The 16,426-nt window shown below is 47.8% G+C and overlaps 1 protein-coding gene across 2 annotated transcripts in view; it reads left to right on the top strand.

The window, feature by feature from the left end:
• Positions 1 to 16,426, top strand: part of SYMPK (symplekin scaffold protein) — a 33,252-nt gene that overhangs the window by 1,536 nt on the left and 15,290 nt on the right. Inside the window, 12 exon segments of one of the 2 annotated variants that reach the window (NM_001434957.1) lie at positions 2,152 to 2,309; positions 2,445 to 2,568; positions 2,693 to 2,758; positions 4,025 to 4,078; positions 4,178 to 4,251; positions 6,115 to 6,241; positions 6,849 to 7,098; positions 8,418 to 8,588; positions 9,779 to 10,018; positions 11,745 to 11,899; positions 14,223 to 14,373; positions 15,539 to 15,743. In NM_001434957.1, coding sequence (NP_001421886.1) covers positions 2,464 to 2,568; positions 2,693 to 2,758; positions 4,025 to 4,078; positions 4,178 to 4,251; positions 6,115 to 6,241; positions 6,849 to 7,098; positions 8,418 to 8,588; positions 9,779 to 10,018; positions 11,745 to 11,899; positions 14,223 to 14,373; positions 15,539 to 15,743 — 1,598 coding nt within the window. In that variant the 5' untranslated portion in view covers positions 2,152 to 2,309; positions 2,445 to 2,463. 2 annotated transcript variants of the gene reach the window in all.

The raw sequence follows: 16,426 nt of genomic DNA, 5'->3' as shown, positions 1-16,426 counted from the left end.
GCGTGGGACTGAGAAGGCTAGGTTCTGCAGTCAGGCTGCTGGGTCTGCATCTTAATCGTTGTGAGCCTTTGATCAAGTGGTTTTACATCCTTGGACTTCAAACATCCACATCTGTAACATGAGAACTGGGGCTTCTGTTGGGGCTCGGTGGCAAAGAGTCTGCCTGCAGTGCAAGAAACTCGGCTTTAATCCCTGGGTTGGGAAGATCCCCTGGATGAGGAAATGGCAACCCACTCTAGGATTCTTGCCTGGGAAATCCCCTGGACAGAGGCGCTTGATGGGCTACAGGGTGTTGTGAGGTTTAAATAAGTTACTGTGTGAGAATTGTGCCCAGGACATACTAAATGTTCAATAAATATTTAGCTGTTATTTTTCAAGCATTCCCAGAGCCAAAGGGCATACTGAGGGATACTAAGCCCAGTGATGGTTGAAGCCCTTTGACATTTACTCAAAAGATTTTTTTTTTTAATCTTTTGGTCACACTGCGTGGCATGTACGATCTTATTTTCCTACCAGGGATCAAACCTGTGTCCTCTGCATTGGAAGTTCAGAGTCTTAACTGTGGACCACCAGGGAAGTCACACTCAGCAGATTTTTACTGAATACTTACTAGATGACTTCCCTGGTGGCTCAGACGGTAAAGTGTCTGCCTACAATGCTGGAGACCTGGGTTCAATCCCTGGGTCGGGAAGATCTCTGAAGAAGGAAATGGCAACCCACTCCAGTATTCTTGCCTGGAAAATCCCATGGATGGAGGAACCTGGTCCATGGGGTTGCAAAGAGTTGGACACGACTGAGTGACTTCACTTCTTCTCCTTCTTCACTTGGTGCCAAGCGCTGTTCCATGCTGGGGATAAAGTGAACACACACACCTCTTCCCTCGTGGAGCTTATAACTATGTAGTGTGTTTATAATGATCCACGCCATGGAGAAAAACAAAGCGACACAGATGGTGAGGGAGAGTAAATGGAAATTTGAAATCAGATGGTCAGAGAAGACCTCGCTGCTGGGATATCTGAGTTGAGACCTGAAGGAGATGAGGAGGAAGAGAGCTGTGGCAGTATCTGAAGGGAGCGGTAATCCAGGTAGCAGGAAGAGAAGCACAGAGGCTTAGAGGAAGGGGTATGTTGGTGCGAGGACGAGGAGGCCAGAGTGACTGGAGCAGAAAGAGCCAAGAGAAAGATCAGAGACAGCAGAGCCGGATCATGTAAGGTCTGCCCGGCCTTGGTGAGGACTTACTTGGCTTTGACTCTAAGCAAGATATGGGGGTGACAGGCAGCAGGGAGGCTAGGAAGGAGGCTGTTGGACATTCATTCATTCAGCAGATACCTGTTGAGTATAAACTGCTATGTACGGTATATTATGATTCTTTCAAAAGATGCATCTTTTTCACCTCCTCAAATTATTAACAGTTTATGCAATAGCCTTCAGATCTCTTTCCCCGCACGTGAAATAGCTATACTTATGTTTACTATGTCTGTTAACTCATCTAATCCTCAGAATAGTTCTGGGAGATCACCACTGTTGCCATCCCTGCTTTACAGAAGAGACAGCTGAGCCCCAGCTGTTTCTTGCCTCAGGTCATTCTGTGTACACACACACACAAACTTGACAAAACTCAGTTGAATCGTATACCTTCCTCTGTGAGGCAGCAGACTGTCACTGTCATCTTTTCATGATGATAATTCTTTGAGACCCATCCTTTTTTTTCCTATTTGCTCCCTTTCCTACTTTTTGGTTTTTCCTTCCATTCGTTTTTGATGTTTTTAACAAATACATATATTTTTCCTTTCTTTTGTGAAAAGGGAACATACAGTAAACATTGCCTTCACTTTGCTTGTTTTTAATTTAATATGTGCTGGAGCCCACTGTTTATCAGCACACAGAGAGATTGGCCTCATTCCTTTTTACAGTTGCGAAGTATTTTATTTTGTGGATGTATCACAGTTCTACAGCCCGTTTCCCTATTTGAGAAGACTCGGGTTGACAGCAGTCTTTTGCTACTAGGAATAGTGCTGTAATTGATATCCTTCTTATTTCTTGATTTTTGCCAGTGTGCCTTTGGGAGAGATGTCCAGAAATATCCCCCACTTCTTTTGAAACACAATGTCATAATCCAGAAAATGACAGAAGTATAATTTATTTGATTAGGCCTTCTCTGATGTACTGAGTACTTACCTACTGTGTGGAGGACCCAACTGGAGAGACGAGGGGCACTGAGACCAGAGAGAGGCGGCTGGCTCTGCGTGCATCTGTTCAGTCCTCCAGCAGGTGTTTGTGGTCAGCCTGCTCTCTGTAAAGTACTGGAGGTGAGGCTTGGTTCTCCACGGGGTACAGCCTCTTAGCCAGGAGACATCAGTCTCCCCCAGATTACAACCCCACGAATACAGAGCCCTTCAGAGATAGTGGAGTAATGGCCGAGCTTGCTCCATCCTCCTCTGCAGCAGGTACCGGGCCACAGCCATGGCAGCCAGCAGTGGGGACAGCGTCACACGCCGGAGCGTGGCATCACAGTTCTTCACTCAAGAGGAGGGGCCGGGCATCGATGGCATGACCACATCAGAGAGAGTGAGTACAGAGAGAGGTGTGGAGTGGGGAGGCCTGGGCCCTCTCCAGGGTGACCCACCCCTAGCTGGAAGATCTCAGGAGTGCTGTAGGAGCTGGCCTGACCTGCCTTTCACCCTCCTTCCAGGTGGTAGATCTCTTGAACCAGGCAGCACTGATCACCAACGACTCAAAGATCACAGTGCTCAAACAGGTGAGGGGAAGAGGGTGACGCCGGGCTAAGCAGGATGAGAGGAGCTGGGATGGGAGCCTCGGAAAAGAGGGCACTGGTACTAACACTAGCATCCACGTCTAAGCGCTTGGGATACGGCACGCAGCGCTGCTCGGCCACACCATCGTTTAATTCTCACAAAAGCTCTCTGAGGCAGGGTAATTTCTTCTCTGTTTTACAGAGAAAGAAGTAGAGTCTCAGAGCTTAAATTAGCCCAAGGTCACTCTGCTAGGACCTGACAGAATTAGGACCTGAATGCTGGATTCAGACTCCAAATGCTATGCTCTTGATCCTCAAGTTTCTTCTCCGCCAGAGTCCTGTCCAGTGGGGAAGACGTACAGGTGACCCAACAGTGGGGACCCAGAGTGGGCAGGGCTGAGATGGAGGCGCCTAGGGGGATGTGGAACCCAGAGGAGACTTCTGACCCAGCCTAATGGCGGGCAGTTAAGGAGGACTTCCTAGAAGAGGGATGTCTGAGCTGAGACCTGGAGGAGAAGGAGAGAACCAGGCCAAGGGAGAGAGGGAGAGTGTCTTGAGCAGAGGGCACAATAGCTGGTACAGAAGCAAAAGAGGATGGGGATTTAGGGAGTGCTGAGTGTGGTTCAGAACAGGAGGCAGATGGAGTTCAGGGGACCCCAGTTCTGCTTGTTCTGCACATGGCCTTGGGTAGCCAACGCCACCTCAGCAGTGAGTGGGGTTCTGACAGGGCCTCCCTCATGGGGTGGTTGTCAGGGCTGTTCACCAATAGTGCCTTGGCTCGTAGGCACTGAGCTTCTGTGAGAGTGTCTTTGGGAAGGGCTTATTCCAAAGAGCCTGGCAGGTATTACACAAGGGCCTCAGGAAGTGGGCTCTCACTGGGATAAAATGCTTGCTGAATTATGGCAGTTGAATGGGGAGTAGAAACAGAAGGAGCGTGGAGAGAATTGCTGGATGCGCCTCAGGAAGGTAGGAGTCCCATGGCACCTCTCACATACTCACTGGTCCACCAGGACCTGCGCCTTGTAGCATCTTCTTATTGAAGCCTCACAGTAGCCCTACAAGCTGTTGTTTCTGGTTCCCATTTTACAGAAGAGTAGACTGAGACTCAGGGGAAGCCGCTTCCCTAGGCCATGCTGGGAGTTGAGCTGAATCTGAACTGAACGTATCTGCTGCTCCCCCATGCTGGTTTCTCCTTCGCACGCCTGTCTGTACTGACCAGCCCCTGGTTTCATAAGTGTGTCCTCCTCCTCTTTCCCGATCTGCTTCCAGGTGCAGGAACTGATCATCAACAAAGATCCCACACTACTGGACAACTTCCTGGATGTGAGTGGCCAACAGGAGAGAAAGGGTATGGGTGTGGGGATAAGGGAGGTGATCCTGGTACAACTCTGACCCCACCCCACTTCTTCTTGACCCTGGCAGGAGATCATCGCTTTCCAGGCAGACAAGTCCATCGAAGTGCGCAAATTTGTCATCGGCTTCATCGAGGAGGCTTGGTACGGGGTGTTGCATGGCATCCGTGGGGGCACCCCTACTGGAGTCAGCCTCTCGGGCTCCTGGCCTGGCCCTGCCCTGAGAGTCTTGCCCTCTGCTGCCCACACCCATTCTCCCCCTCTGATTCCCCAGCAAATATTTAATAAGGTCCAAATCTTGGATCGTCCACTATTCCTCTACTTCTTCCACACTTCACATCTACATCATCAGTAAGGACTGTCGACACTGCCTTCAAGCTGTAAACAACATCTGACCATTTTTCAACCACTTCCCTTGCTGTACCAAATACTTTTTTATTCGATCCTCGTACATGGGATTATTTGTTAGGCCCCTTTAACTGAAGAGAAAACTGTGAATCAGAGAGGTGAAGTGAGTTTCTTAAGGTCACACAGCCAGTATATGGCAGTGCTGGGATTTTAACCCATGTCCATAACACCATTGCCCAGATTCTCAGTCTCCCATCTTTTACTGGTAGAGTTTTTTTTTCCAATTGAGGTATACTTGATTTATAATAATATATTAGTTTCAGATATACAACATAGTGATTCAAATTTTTTATAGATTATATTCCACTCAACTATTATAAAATATTGACTATATTCTCTGAGCTGTACAATATATCCTTGAAGTTTATCCATTTTTTATGTAGTAGCTTGTACCTCTTAATCCCCCTACCCCATCTTGCCCCTCCCCCATTCCCTCTCCACACTGATAAATGTTAGTTTTGTCTTTTTTTAACATGTTAGCATATACAGAGAAGCATATGGAGAAGGCAATGGCACCCCACTCCAGTGTTCTTGCCTGGAGAATCCCAGGGACAGGGGAGCCTGGTGGGCTGCCGTCTGTGGGGTCGCACAGAGTCGGACACGACTGAAGTGACTTAGCAGCAGCAGCAGCATATAAAGCACTTTTGATTTTAAAATTTTAACTGTTTTTCCAAACAAGCAAAAAAGAAGAGTGATATTTTTTTGAGGTATAGTTGATTTATAATATATTAATTTCAGATAAGTAACATAGTGATTCAGAATTTTCATAGATCACTGGGACAATCAATGGTACATTTTCTGAGTTTGCCAAAACACTTTTTGTTCCAGATATGTATCACATGACTGCTGTGTGCCAGGCATTTGTGTCAGGCTGTAGAAATAGAACTGGATAAAAACAGATATTGTTTCTGCCTTCATGTAGCTGATAGATGAGTTTCATATTTTTCAACGGATTAGCTTAATATTTAACTTGAGATTGTAACATGATGTGAAAATTCACATTCTGAGCTCTAGGTGTAGCCTTGAATTTATTCATTCACTGAACAAATATTTATTGAAGGCCTTTTCATTCTTTCCTTCAAAAAAAAATGAGACTCTGCTAGTACTTAGATGGTGAAGAATCCCCTACTTTCAGAGCCCTCCATCTTAGGTAAAAAAAATTAGTAAATAAGACTCATGATTACGTAAGGCAGAGTGCTTTAAAATATTAATGACTAATATTTGTTGAATGTTTTCTTATACCCTTCTAAGAGCTTTACATGTATTGTTGCAGTTTTCACAACAAGCCTCCAGGTAGGAGCTATTCAAAATGAGACAAAGGTGCTTGTTCAGATTCACACCAGTGATCTGGCACTGCTGCCTCTTAGGTGAACTGTGAGGCCCTAACAGTACGAGAGAGTGGGCGTCGTAGGACCCACCTAGACCGTGTTCGAGCGCACCTATGTCCAAAGGTACCAGATGCTGGCAAACACGACAGGTGCCCACCTGCATTCCAGTCTTTTGACACATCGGCCCTGATTTCCCTTTCCTTGGAGGCTGCAGGCTCCCATCACCTGCGCAAAGGCCACCTTGACCTTGCCTTTCTTCTTCCATCCCCAGCAAGCGAGACATTGAGCTGCTGCTGAAACTGATCGCGAACCTCAACATGCTCTTGAGAGACGAGAATGTGAATGTGGTGAAGAAGGCCATCCTCACCATGACCCAGCTCTACAAGGTGGCCCTGCAGGTAGGAGCTCCCTTCCCAGCCTGATAGGTCTCATTCGTCTCTTAGAGTTCAAAACCAGCGTCAGATCACATCTTTCAAGGTCAAGATGTGCTGTTGATCTTTAGGAACAGACAACGAGGGGCTCTAAATTCTAACAGCCCAGGAGTTGCCATTAACCCCTCTTTCCCTGCATCCATCCATCCATTTATGCGTTCAGCAGACGTTCCCCAAGAACCAGGTCTTGTGATCAAATGGGCCATCTGGGTCCACACTGTGGTGTGATGTACATTAACATTATCGAAAGGAAGAAATCCGTTTGCTCTCTGCCACCACCTTGTGAGGTCGGCATTGTTGTTCCTTTGGCTTCTTTAAGATCTGAGCCTTCAACACTCAGCCTTGTCACTACCTCTGAACCTTATGAGGGCAGGGCCAGGCCTGGCTTGGTCACCCTGGGTCCTGTCCCCCGCATCACCTAGCCCAGGGCCAGGGACGGAGTTGTAACTCGGTGAACGTGTCCCCAGTGAACGTATGTATCATCGTTGATGGATCTCTGAGCTGTGGTGGAGTCAGTGATTGGCGTCTTGTCCCCATTCGCCTGTCTGTCCACCCCTCCCCGGCCCACACACAGTGGATGGTGAAGTCACGGGTGATCAGTGAGCTCCAGGAGGCCTGCTGGGATATGGTGTCGGCCATGGCTGGGGACATCATCCTGCTGCTGGACTCTGACAATGACGGCATCCGTACCCATGCCATCAAGTTCGTGGAGGGCCTCATCGTCACCCTTTCGCCCCGCATGGCTGACTCGGAGGTGCCCCGACGCCAGGAGCACGACATCAGCCTGGACCGCATCCCTCGTGACCACCCCTACATCCAGTACAGTGAGTGCCCCTTCAGCTGGTGCCATTGGTCTGCCACTGCACCGGCTCCCTTCTCCTCCTTCCCCCTTTCCCCCTTTCTTCATAGTTTTTCATTTCTGGAATCAGTTTGATACAGTGCTTAAGAGCCCTGATGCCACATTCAAATCTCAGTGTTACCTCTTCCTCACGTGAGCCTGGGCAAATTACTTCTTTCTGAACCTTATCTTCCTTCTGTAAAATGAAATGGCAGTAGTGCCCTTCCAGGTTGGTAGTGCTGTTCCATGGGAATGTGAGCACCCAGTAGTAAATACCAGCTAGTTCTGCAGCTTTTCTGATTGCAAATTATAAAAGTAGTACATGCCCGTTTTAGTGTCAAGCAATAAATATGGAGGAGTAGGAAAGGAAATTCCGTCCTTCCCCAGTCCTGCTTCTCAGAGATGAATACTGCCAAGAGTATTGTTTCCTCTCAGGTCTTTTCTATGCAAAGATAGGTATTTATATGTGTATGTTCATAGTTTTGTGTTTGTTGGGTTTGTTTATAGAAAACAGGGCCATGCTTAATACTTCCAGCTGAGAGGCATGAAAGTGTAATGACTTGTGTTTGAATCTCTGCTCTGCCATTGAGCACCCGACCTATTCTCTCTGAGCCTGTTTCTTCATTGGTAAATCCGGAGTCATTACTATGGCATCTACTTTAGGGTGTTAGTATGAGCTTTTGGTGAGTTTATATGGCTGGCATTGTAAGCATTCCACAGATATTAGCTGTTCTTCTATATTGTTTGACCACGTTTTGAACTCAACAAAAATTAAGTTGCATCTTTCCCAAACAATATCATGTTCAGATGTTACAAAATATTCCATTAGAATGGCTACATTACATTCTGTATTTTATTCACTGTTTTGTATAATGTCGCATCCAGTAGGTTTTTGCACAAGAAATGTCAGGAAAGATATTTGCCACAGTTTCAGAGTTCACTTTTGGTGAATGGATCAAGGACACTGGTGGTTCAGAGAATTTTGAGTCCTCTGTCTGTGTGTTGTCACGTGTGTACATATTCAAAGTTTTACGTTAGTGTAGTTCAGACAGATTCCTTATAGTTGGATATTTTAAATTATTTCTACTTGGTCAGGATTGCAAGCCCATGCTTTGAGCGTCATCTCTAGATTTTTATTAATAGTATTATAGTCAGACTCATCACAAACTAAATCTCCTGAGTTTTTTTAGCCAGTCACAGCCATCCATGTACGAGGATCTTTCTCCTTTTGGTCCCAAAGACTGCTCTCTCTGGAGGCCAGGGAGAAAGCCGCCTACTAACTGGTCCTTTTCTCTCCCTCGTTAGATGTGCTGTGGGAAGAAGGCAAGGCAGCCTTGGAGCAGCTGCTCAAGTTCATGGTTCACCCCGCTATCTCCTCCATCAACCTGACCACAGCCCTGGGCTCCCTGGCCAATATTGCCCGCCAGAGGCCCATGTTCATGTCAGAGGTGATTCAGGCCTACGAAACCCTCCACGGTAGGTTGGTGCCCTCCCCCACTTCCCCTGTCCACAGACCAATCTCCTCTTATGTGGGCTAAACAGCAGGCCCCGAAAGCTTTCAGCATCATCAGTCTAGTAGGTTATGGCCATAAGGAAGGCTTCTCTAGATGAGACACATATCTTTCAGTGATTGCACATGACAGACACGTGGTTCAGAGCTGCTTTAACATTGAGGTATGTGTGGGTGAAGTGACCTGGTGTCTAAGTACTTTACAATACTCCAGCTCTTCCCCTGTCTCCCCTAAAAAAGCAGGGAGGATAGACGTGCCAAGATCAGCGAAATGTTGATGGCTACATGGTGATTCATTACCCTGGTCTCTCTACTTCTGTGCATGTATGAAACTGAAAGGTGTGGAGCAGAGGCATGAGTGTGTGAAGATCAGGAGTCCCTCTCCCTCTCCTGGCTCTTATGTGTCTCTTCCTTAGGGTAGCAAAGATGGCCCCCAGTTGTTCCAGACTTCCATCCCATCTACTTGGCAACCCCATGGGAAAGAGAATGACTCCTTCCCAGCCATTCCAACAGAGGTCCAAGGGCTCATTGTTTCTGATTGGCCAAGAAGACATTGTGAGCCTATCTCCCAACCAATCACAATGGCCAAAGGATTGCAGTGTTCTTACTTGCTCTGAGACTCTTGCCCCCTTGGACTGAGAATGGAGCTGGGATGGTTCCCTCAAAGGAAAATGGGAGTGTTGTTGGCTGAGGAAGTGGGAAAGGATGCTGGGCAGACCCAGTTGCAGGCATCCTCTTTTGCTGTGGAACAGGGGAGACTCACCTCTCAAGGTGATAAGACGTTTGAAGGTCACTCTGGTGTGAGGGACCAACAATGCACTGCTGTGGCAGCTCAGTTGAAACATTCTGCAGGTGATTATTGCTTTCCGCAGGACAAGTGTGTTGGAATTTCCAGACCACAGGTAGAGGGAGATGAGACTTAATGTTTAATAAAAGGAGGCTGGGTTTTCTGTTTTAAGGTTGACTAATACTGAGGGAGACCTCTCAAGGGAATATCAGCTTGTACAGGGGGAAGGCCATACAGTAGATCTGAGAGTGAAGGAGCTCTGCTAGGAGATGCCCGCCACCACTGCCCAAGGTGGGGCTTAGGAAGTCAGGTGGGCAGGGCCCCATGAGCTCTGTCCACAGCATAAAGCTCTTGCTACTTTTCTCGCAGCCAATCTGCCCCCAACGCTGGCCAAATCTCAGGTGAGCAGCGTGCGTAAGAATCTCAAGTTGCACCTGTTGAATGTGCTAAAGCACCCAGCGTCCTTGGAGTTCCAGGCTCAGATCACCACCCTCCTGGTGGACCTGGGCACGCCTCAGGTGGAGATCGCCCGAAACATGCCCAGTGGCAAGGATGCCCGCAAGCGGCCCCGAGACGACTCGGATTCCACACTCAAGAAGATGAAGCTGGGTGAGCTGAGGAGCTGGGTCAGGCCTGGCAGGAGGTGGTGGCAGGGACTGACCATGTCCAAAATGTCTAATTATTTACAGGAAACTGTAAGCTTAATTTACATGATAGATTATATTGTATAAATATGATGACATATAATAAGTGATGTCAAAGTAAAATTATTAAAGAATATAACATACGCAAAAGTAATTACTTAAGTTATACAGAAAGAGTAAAATGAAAATAGTCTCCCTTTCATCCCTCTCCCCAAAAGTAACAAAACCAAAGTATTAACACTTAGGTTTTCTTTCAGAAATGCCTTTGATGCGTAGAGTTCTCCTTTCCTGTGAAGTAATTTGCTGGGGGGTGGGGGGCGGCCGTGCTGCAATACACAGATCCCATGATGCTCCCCCACCCCACAAAAAAAAAAAAGAAAGGATGGAATTTTATTTTTGTTTTTTTCATTTTGAAAAATAACTTATTGGGTATGAAGATTGAGGTAGAGATCTGTTTTTCTCCACCTATCCACCTAATTTTTTTTTTCTTTATTTTGGCCGCTCCTTGTGGCATGTGGAATCTTAGCTCCCTGACCAGGGATTGAACCCACAATCCCTGCAGTGGAAGCAGGAAGTCCTAACCACTGGATCTCCAGGGAATTCTGTAAATTTCTGATAGCATTTTTCCAAAAAAACTCACATCAGTGTATGCCACCCCAGCAGTGTGTGAGTGCCAGATACCCCACTGGGTAAACCCTGGGTATGAATGGTAGCCTTGGTTTAAATTTGCTTTCTTGCCTGTTTTGGAGTTAGGCTGTGCATTGTTTTATTAGCTGTTTGCATTTATGTGAAGTACCCGTTCTATTGGGCTGTTCAGCCTTTTGTAATTGAACTGGAGATGCCCTTGGTTAATGCAGGGTATCAGCTCTTTGTTACATGTGTTCCAGACTTGACAAAATTGTGTAACATGTCATATTTTTGCCTTAATCTACTTAAATCATCATTCTATTGAACATTCCAGCTTTTCCACTTTTATAACTACAGCTTCAGGGAACATCTTTGCACACAAAGCCTTTTCTCTAAGGTTCATACTAAATTAGTTTTTTCCCTTGAGCTAGAACCTCTGTACTTGTATTCACCCAGCCTGTTCTTGATAGAAGTTGTATGCTGTATCTCTGTCCCGTCAGTGTTGCTGTGAATTTGCTGTACGTTTTACTTTGGCTGTATCTGTAAGTTTTTAGAGTAGATCCTATAAGTGGAACTGCTGTGTTGAAGAGGTATACACGTTTAAAATTGTGACCTGCTATCAAACTGCCCTTCCCGAAGGCCATGTCAGTTTACACTTCCGCAGTTCACACCCCCACAACAACTGTCACTACTTTTTTTTTTTTGTCCATCATATAGGCAAATTTGTTGTCTTATTAGGATGTTTTACATTTTCTTGATTCCCTGTGAGGCTGAAGACTATTTCAAAGATAGGTGTTTTTAAACAATAAAGCTCTGTGAGCTTATTAGTTAACCTTTTCGTCTTCTTGGAGCTTAGTGTGATCAGCCAGGCTGGTGTTTCCATTTCTCAGGTGAAGAGAACTGAGGCCTAGAGAGAGGTGGGTAGTTCCCCAGGGTCACGTGGCCACACTGCTCCTGTTTGCTGAAGCTGCTTCGGGGCAGGGACCGCCAGGGGTACCTGAGAGGAGAGAAGGGACTGGTGCTCCCTCCAGAGAGCCAGAATCTTGTTGTCTCCTCCATCCCAGAGCCCAACCTGGGGGAAGACGATGAGGACAAGGACTTGGAGCCAGGCCCCTCGGGAACCTCGAAGGCCTCAGCCCAGATCTCAGGCCAGTCAGACACAGACATCACAGCCGAATTCCTCCAGCCTCTGCTGACACCCGACAACGTGGCCAATCTGGTAAGGACGCATAGGGGCCTTCTCCCACAAGGCAGGGAGGAAGGGTCTCCAGTCTTTCCCTGCCTTTCCGCTCCATGCTGCCCACCTTTTGCACGTAACATCAGACCTGAAACACTTCTCTTTTCAGGGTTGGGAGGGTGTGGTCCACGGGGCCTTCCTCACCTTGGATGGACCTCTTCTTAGATGATCTTTATTCCTTCAAGAGGTCACTTGTCATACCGCCCACCCCCCAGTCATAGTTCCCCTTCAGGTTTTCTAAGTCTCAATCTAAGACCCACCCACTCTCTCTCCTTTCCTTTGCAGGGAGGGCCTATTAGGTCTATTAACTGGAGCATCAGCCCCATGACTTGTTCATTATGTGGTGTGGGATTGGCATTGGTGGGGTGGGATGACCAGTGTTATTTTTAGATTTTCAAAGATGTCCTGCTCCAAAGTAACAGAACCATTGGTTTGAGTTGATGAGGCAGTTGGAATGGGGGAGGGGCGAGGAGGTGGGAGGGTGGTGGTCCTCACATCAGTCTTCAGGCTGTAGCAGCACTGAGACCTTTTTGTTGGACCCTCCTGGAGAATATCTCTTCCCATGCTCGACGGCAGTCACCATCAGCTTTCCCTCCTGTCTCCCTAGAGGCTCCAAGGGGGTTAGTTGCTGGGCAGTTGGGGCAGCGAGGAGTTTACTCTCCAGCTCACATCTCTTTGGTGAGCTCCAGGCCTGGGTGTCTGGCCACCTGCATCTTTCTCTCCTTGAGTGAAAGGAGACTTAACATGTCAAAACTCAACTTGTGAAATTTCTCCTCCCACTCCAGTATAGGCCCATGGCCCCTCCTGTGTTCTTGGCACACATGCCTCTCGTCCCCACACCAGAAACTTGGAAGTTCAACTCTTTGCCTCCGCCTCCCCCCAGCCCTTCCCCTCTTCCCCAGCCCTGTGACTGACCCCTGCCCTGTCCAGGCCCCGCCCTCTTCCCACAGAGGACCACTTCTTCTGGCTCTGCCTTCTACCCTCCCTGCGGCAGCCAGAGGCATCTTTGTCAAGTACAAGTCATAAAGCTCCCCTGCTCAGATCCCTGCCAGGGCTCTCTGCTTCCTTCCAGATAAAACTTAAATTCAGCTTGCCTTAGGCCCTGTCTGATTTGGCTTCCATCAACTTGTTGTATCTTATCTATCCCCGTCACACTTCAGGAAATTGTCTTTTTCAAATTATTAGCATGTAGTTGTTCACAGGATTCTTTTGCTCTCGTAATACCTGCTGTCTCTGTAGTAACGTGCCATTTTTTTGTCCCTGATACTGTGTCCTTCCTCTTTATTTTGTATATTCTTGCCATAGATTTGCTTGTTTTAAGCCATTTCAAAGAGCTGGCTCTTAAGTTTTTGATCATCTTTCGTAATCTTTTGTTTTATTTCTGCTGTCTTTTTTTCTTTTTTGTTTCTGCTGGCTTTCTTTCTTTCATGTTACTTTCTTTCAATGTTTTTCCCCAAAGGTAAACGCTTGGCTTATTAGTGTTCAGTCTCTGATAGCTCAGTTGGTAAAGAATCCGCCTGCAATGCAGGAGACCCCAGTTCGATTCCTGGGTGGGGAAGCTCCCCTGGAGAAGGGAAAGGTCACCCACTCCAGTATTCTGGCCTGGAACAAAAGAGTCAGCCACGACTGAGTGACTGTCACTTCCACTTTTCTTCCAATGGAAGCATTTGAGGGTCCGATTTTCCATTTAAGTACCATTGTAGCTGTATCTTCCATGTTTTATTTCATTATCTTTCTCTTGTCGTTATTTAAGAGCATGCATTCAAACTTCCAAGCCTGTAGGGGTTGAAGTTCTCTTTTGTTACCGATTCCTGACAGACGTGGATATGTTGTGCTGTTAGGGTACTGATTTTGTGTGTGTTTGTTTTAAATCAATTTCTATCTCATATTACACTCTGTCGCTGAACCTCCTTCCACTCTCTGGGCAGAGTACCAGCTCTGGTGCCTCTTAGCCTTCTCCCATGCTGTTCCCACACCTAGAATTTCCCCACCCACCTGCCCCCTCTCTGCTGCAAGGCCTCATTCTCTGTCAGTCTGCTTCCGGCCTACCTCTCAGTTCCCAGCCTACATGCCACCGCCCGGAGGAGCCAGAGCGGTCCTTGGCCTTCCTGGGGTGACGCCCCCTTTGCCTCTCTCATATGCCACCCACACTGCATCAGGACTCGTTTTCTCTCTCACTTGCACAAGAATCTGTGCTCCATGAGAGGCGGCCCAGGCCTGTCTGCATCACTGCCATTCTGCCAGCAGTGTGTGGAACCAGTGTCCATTGGGTCAGTAAGTAAGGAAGGTTCCTGGCATCTTGCAGGTCCTCATCAGCATGGTGTACCTGCCCGAGGCCATGCCCGCCTCCTTCCAAGCGATCTACACCCCAGTGGAGTCAGCAGGCACCGAAGCCCAGATCAAGCACCTGGCTCGGCTCATGGCCACGCAGATGACGGCCGCAGGACTGGGGCCAGGTGAGTGCCGCAGGGAGCTGACCAGGGCCGGGGTTGGCACTGTGGCCACTGGGCTCTCCTTACTGGGAGAGCGCCTCTTTGTCAAAGTGCAAATGGAAAACCATGTGAAATCTTAGGTGTCAGTAGTCACAGGTCCCATAGATAGAGTGAGTGCTTAATATTTTCAGGCCCTGGGCTTTGAAGTCCAGCAGACCTGAGTTTGAGGTCTGAGAGTTCCCAGACTACCTCAGCCACTTAGTAACTGTGTCTTTGATCAAGTTACTTAACCTCTCCAAGCCTCGTGTGGGTTCCCATTCTCAAAGTGCTGCTGAGGTATAAATTATGTACAGTGAAACTCATGGCTCAAAGTGTAGAGCGTAGTGGATTTTCACAAAGTGAACACGCCAGTGTAAGCACTACCCAGGTGGAGAAGGACTGTCACCAGCATTCTGGAAAGTTCCTTCTTGCTCCTTTCCAGTAGAGACTCAGTACATCCCCTGTCCCCACTCTTGTCTTCATAGGTGAGTTGTTTTAGTTTTGAACTTCATATCAGTGGGATCATAGCCTCTGGCTTACTATAAACTCAGCATGTTTTTGAAGTTCATCCATGCTGCTGTGTAAACCAAGCATTTATTTTTTATTGCTCATTAGCCTTCCTTTATGTGAACAGGCCCCCATTTGTTTATCCACACTCCTCTGTTGACAGACCTGTGGGCTCTTTATACAGTTTTTGGCTGTTATGAGTAAAGCTGCTGTGCCCTCATTTGTGTTGAGTTTATACGAAGCAGTGGAATTGTTGGGTCTTGATTTGGGGCATGTTCGTGCTGTTTGAAACTGCTCATCAGCTTTCTAAAGTGGCGATACCGGGTATCACTCCAACCAAAAGACAATGACGTTTCTTGTTTGAACCTCAATCGTTTTATTGCAAAGTAGGGATGAAAAATATTCCTGCTCCAGAAAAGCATTTTGCAGAATTTTTTTTTTTTCCCTAATTTTTTGCTTTTTTGGCCATGCCACAGAGCTTGCAGGATCCTCATTCCCCAACCAGGGATCCAACCCACGCTTTACAGATTGAAATGAATTTCGGGTATGCAAGGCTTAGAGTGGAACCTGGCCCACAGGAGGTCCTTGGGTGGGAGCAGGTGGTTCTGACACACCAAGAGCCCGTTTGCTGCCTTCCCCTCAGGCGTGGAGCAGACCAAGCAGTGCAAGGAGGAGCCCAAGGAGGAGAAGGTGGTGAAGCCAGAGAGCGTTCTGATCAAGCGGCGCCTGCCAGCCCAGGGCCAGGCCATCTCGGTAGTGGGCTCCCTGAGCTCCATGTCCTCCCTGGAGGAGGAGGCGCCCCAGGCCAAGAGGAGGCCGGAGCCCATTATCCCCGTCACGCAGCCCCGGTGAGTCCCCTGGCAGGTGCTGGTGCAGGAAACTGGGGCCTGGTTTTGGTGTGTATGTGACAGACGAAGGCAGATAAACAGAGATCGGTCTGGGCCAGGATCTCAGATTCCAGAGTCAGTGCCGTAACCACTGAACCTTATCTGCTGTTTTCTTGTATATAAAACTACTGTCTTATATCTAAAATGGGGCTGATCGTATCTCTCTGTCTTTGAGGATAAGAGAGAATTAAATGAGTTCACAGTGCTGGTTAGAGGATTAAATCAGATGGCTCTTGGGTGGACAGTGATGATGAGGTAAAAAGCACTTAGCGTGGTTTCTAGCACGTAGGAAGTGCTCCTGGTTGTTCCCATCATTGTCCCCATCATCACCTGTCTTACAGACCACAGAATCCAGCCTCTCCCTGCCCTGTCCCCAACCCAGGCTCGCCAACAGGCCCTGACCTGCTGCCCCTCCAGGCTCTCTGTTCGCCTTGCTCCCTCCTCCTGTCACACCAACCTCTTGGTCGGCCAAGCATGTCCCCACTTGGAGGCCTTTGCACTCCCTGTTCCCTCTGCCTAGAGAGCTCATCCCCAGACACTTGTGGGTCTGATTCCCTCACTTCATTCAGGTCTCACGTCGTTATCCGTTGCCTGCTCCTTATAGCAGCCTCCCCTCAGATACCATGTACCAAACCAGAACAGCA

The sequence above is a fragment of the Bos taurus genome, chromosome 18 (genome assembly GCF_002263795.3).
Source record: "Bos taurus isolate L1 Dominette 01449 registration number 42190680 breed Hereford chromosome 18, ARS-UCD2.0, whole genome shotgun sequence".
NCBI lineage: Eukaryota > Metazoa > Chordata > Mammalia > Artiodactyla > Bovidae > Bos > Bos taurus.
This window is presented reverse-complemented; position numbering and strand designations above follow the sequence as displayed.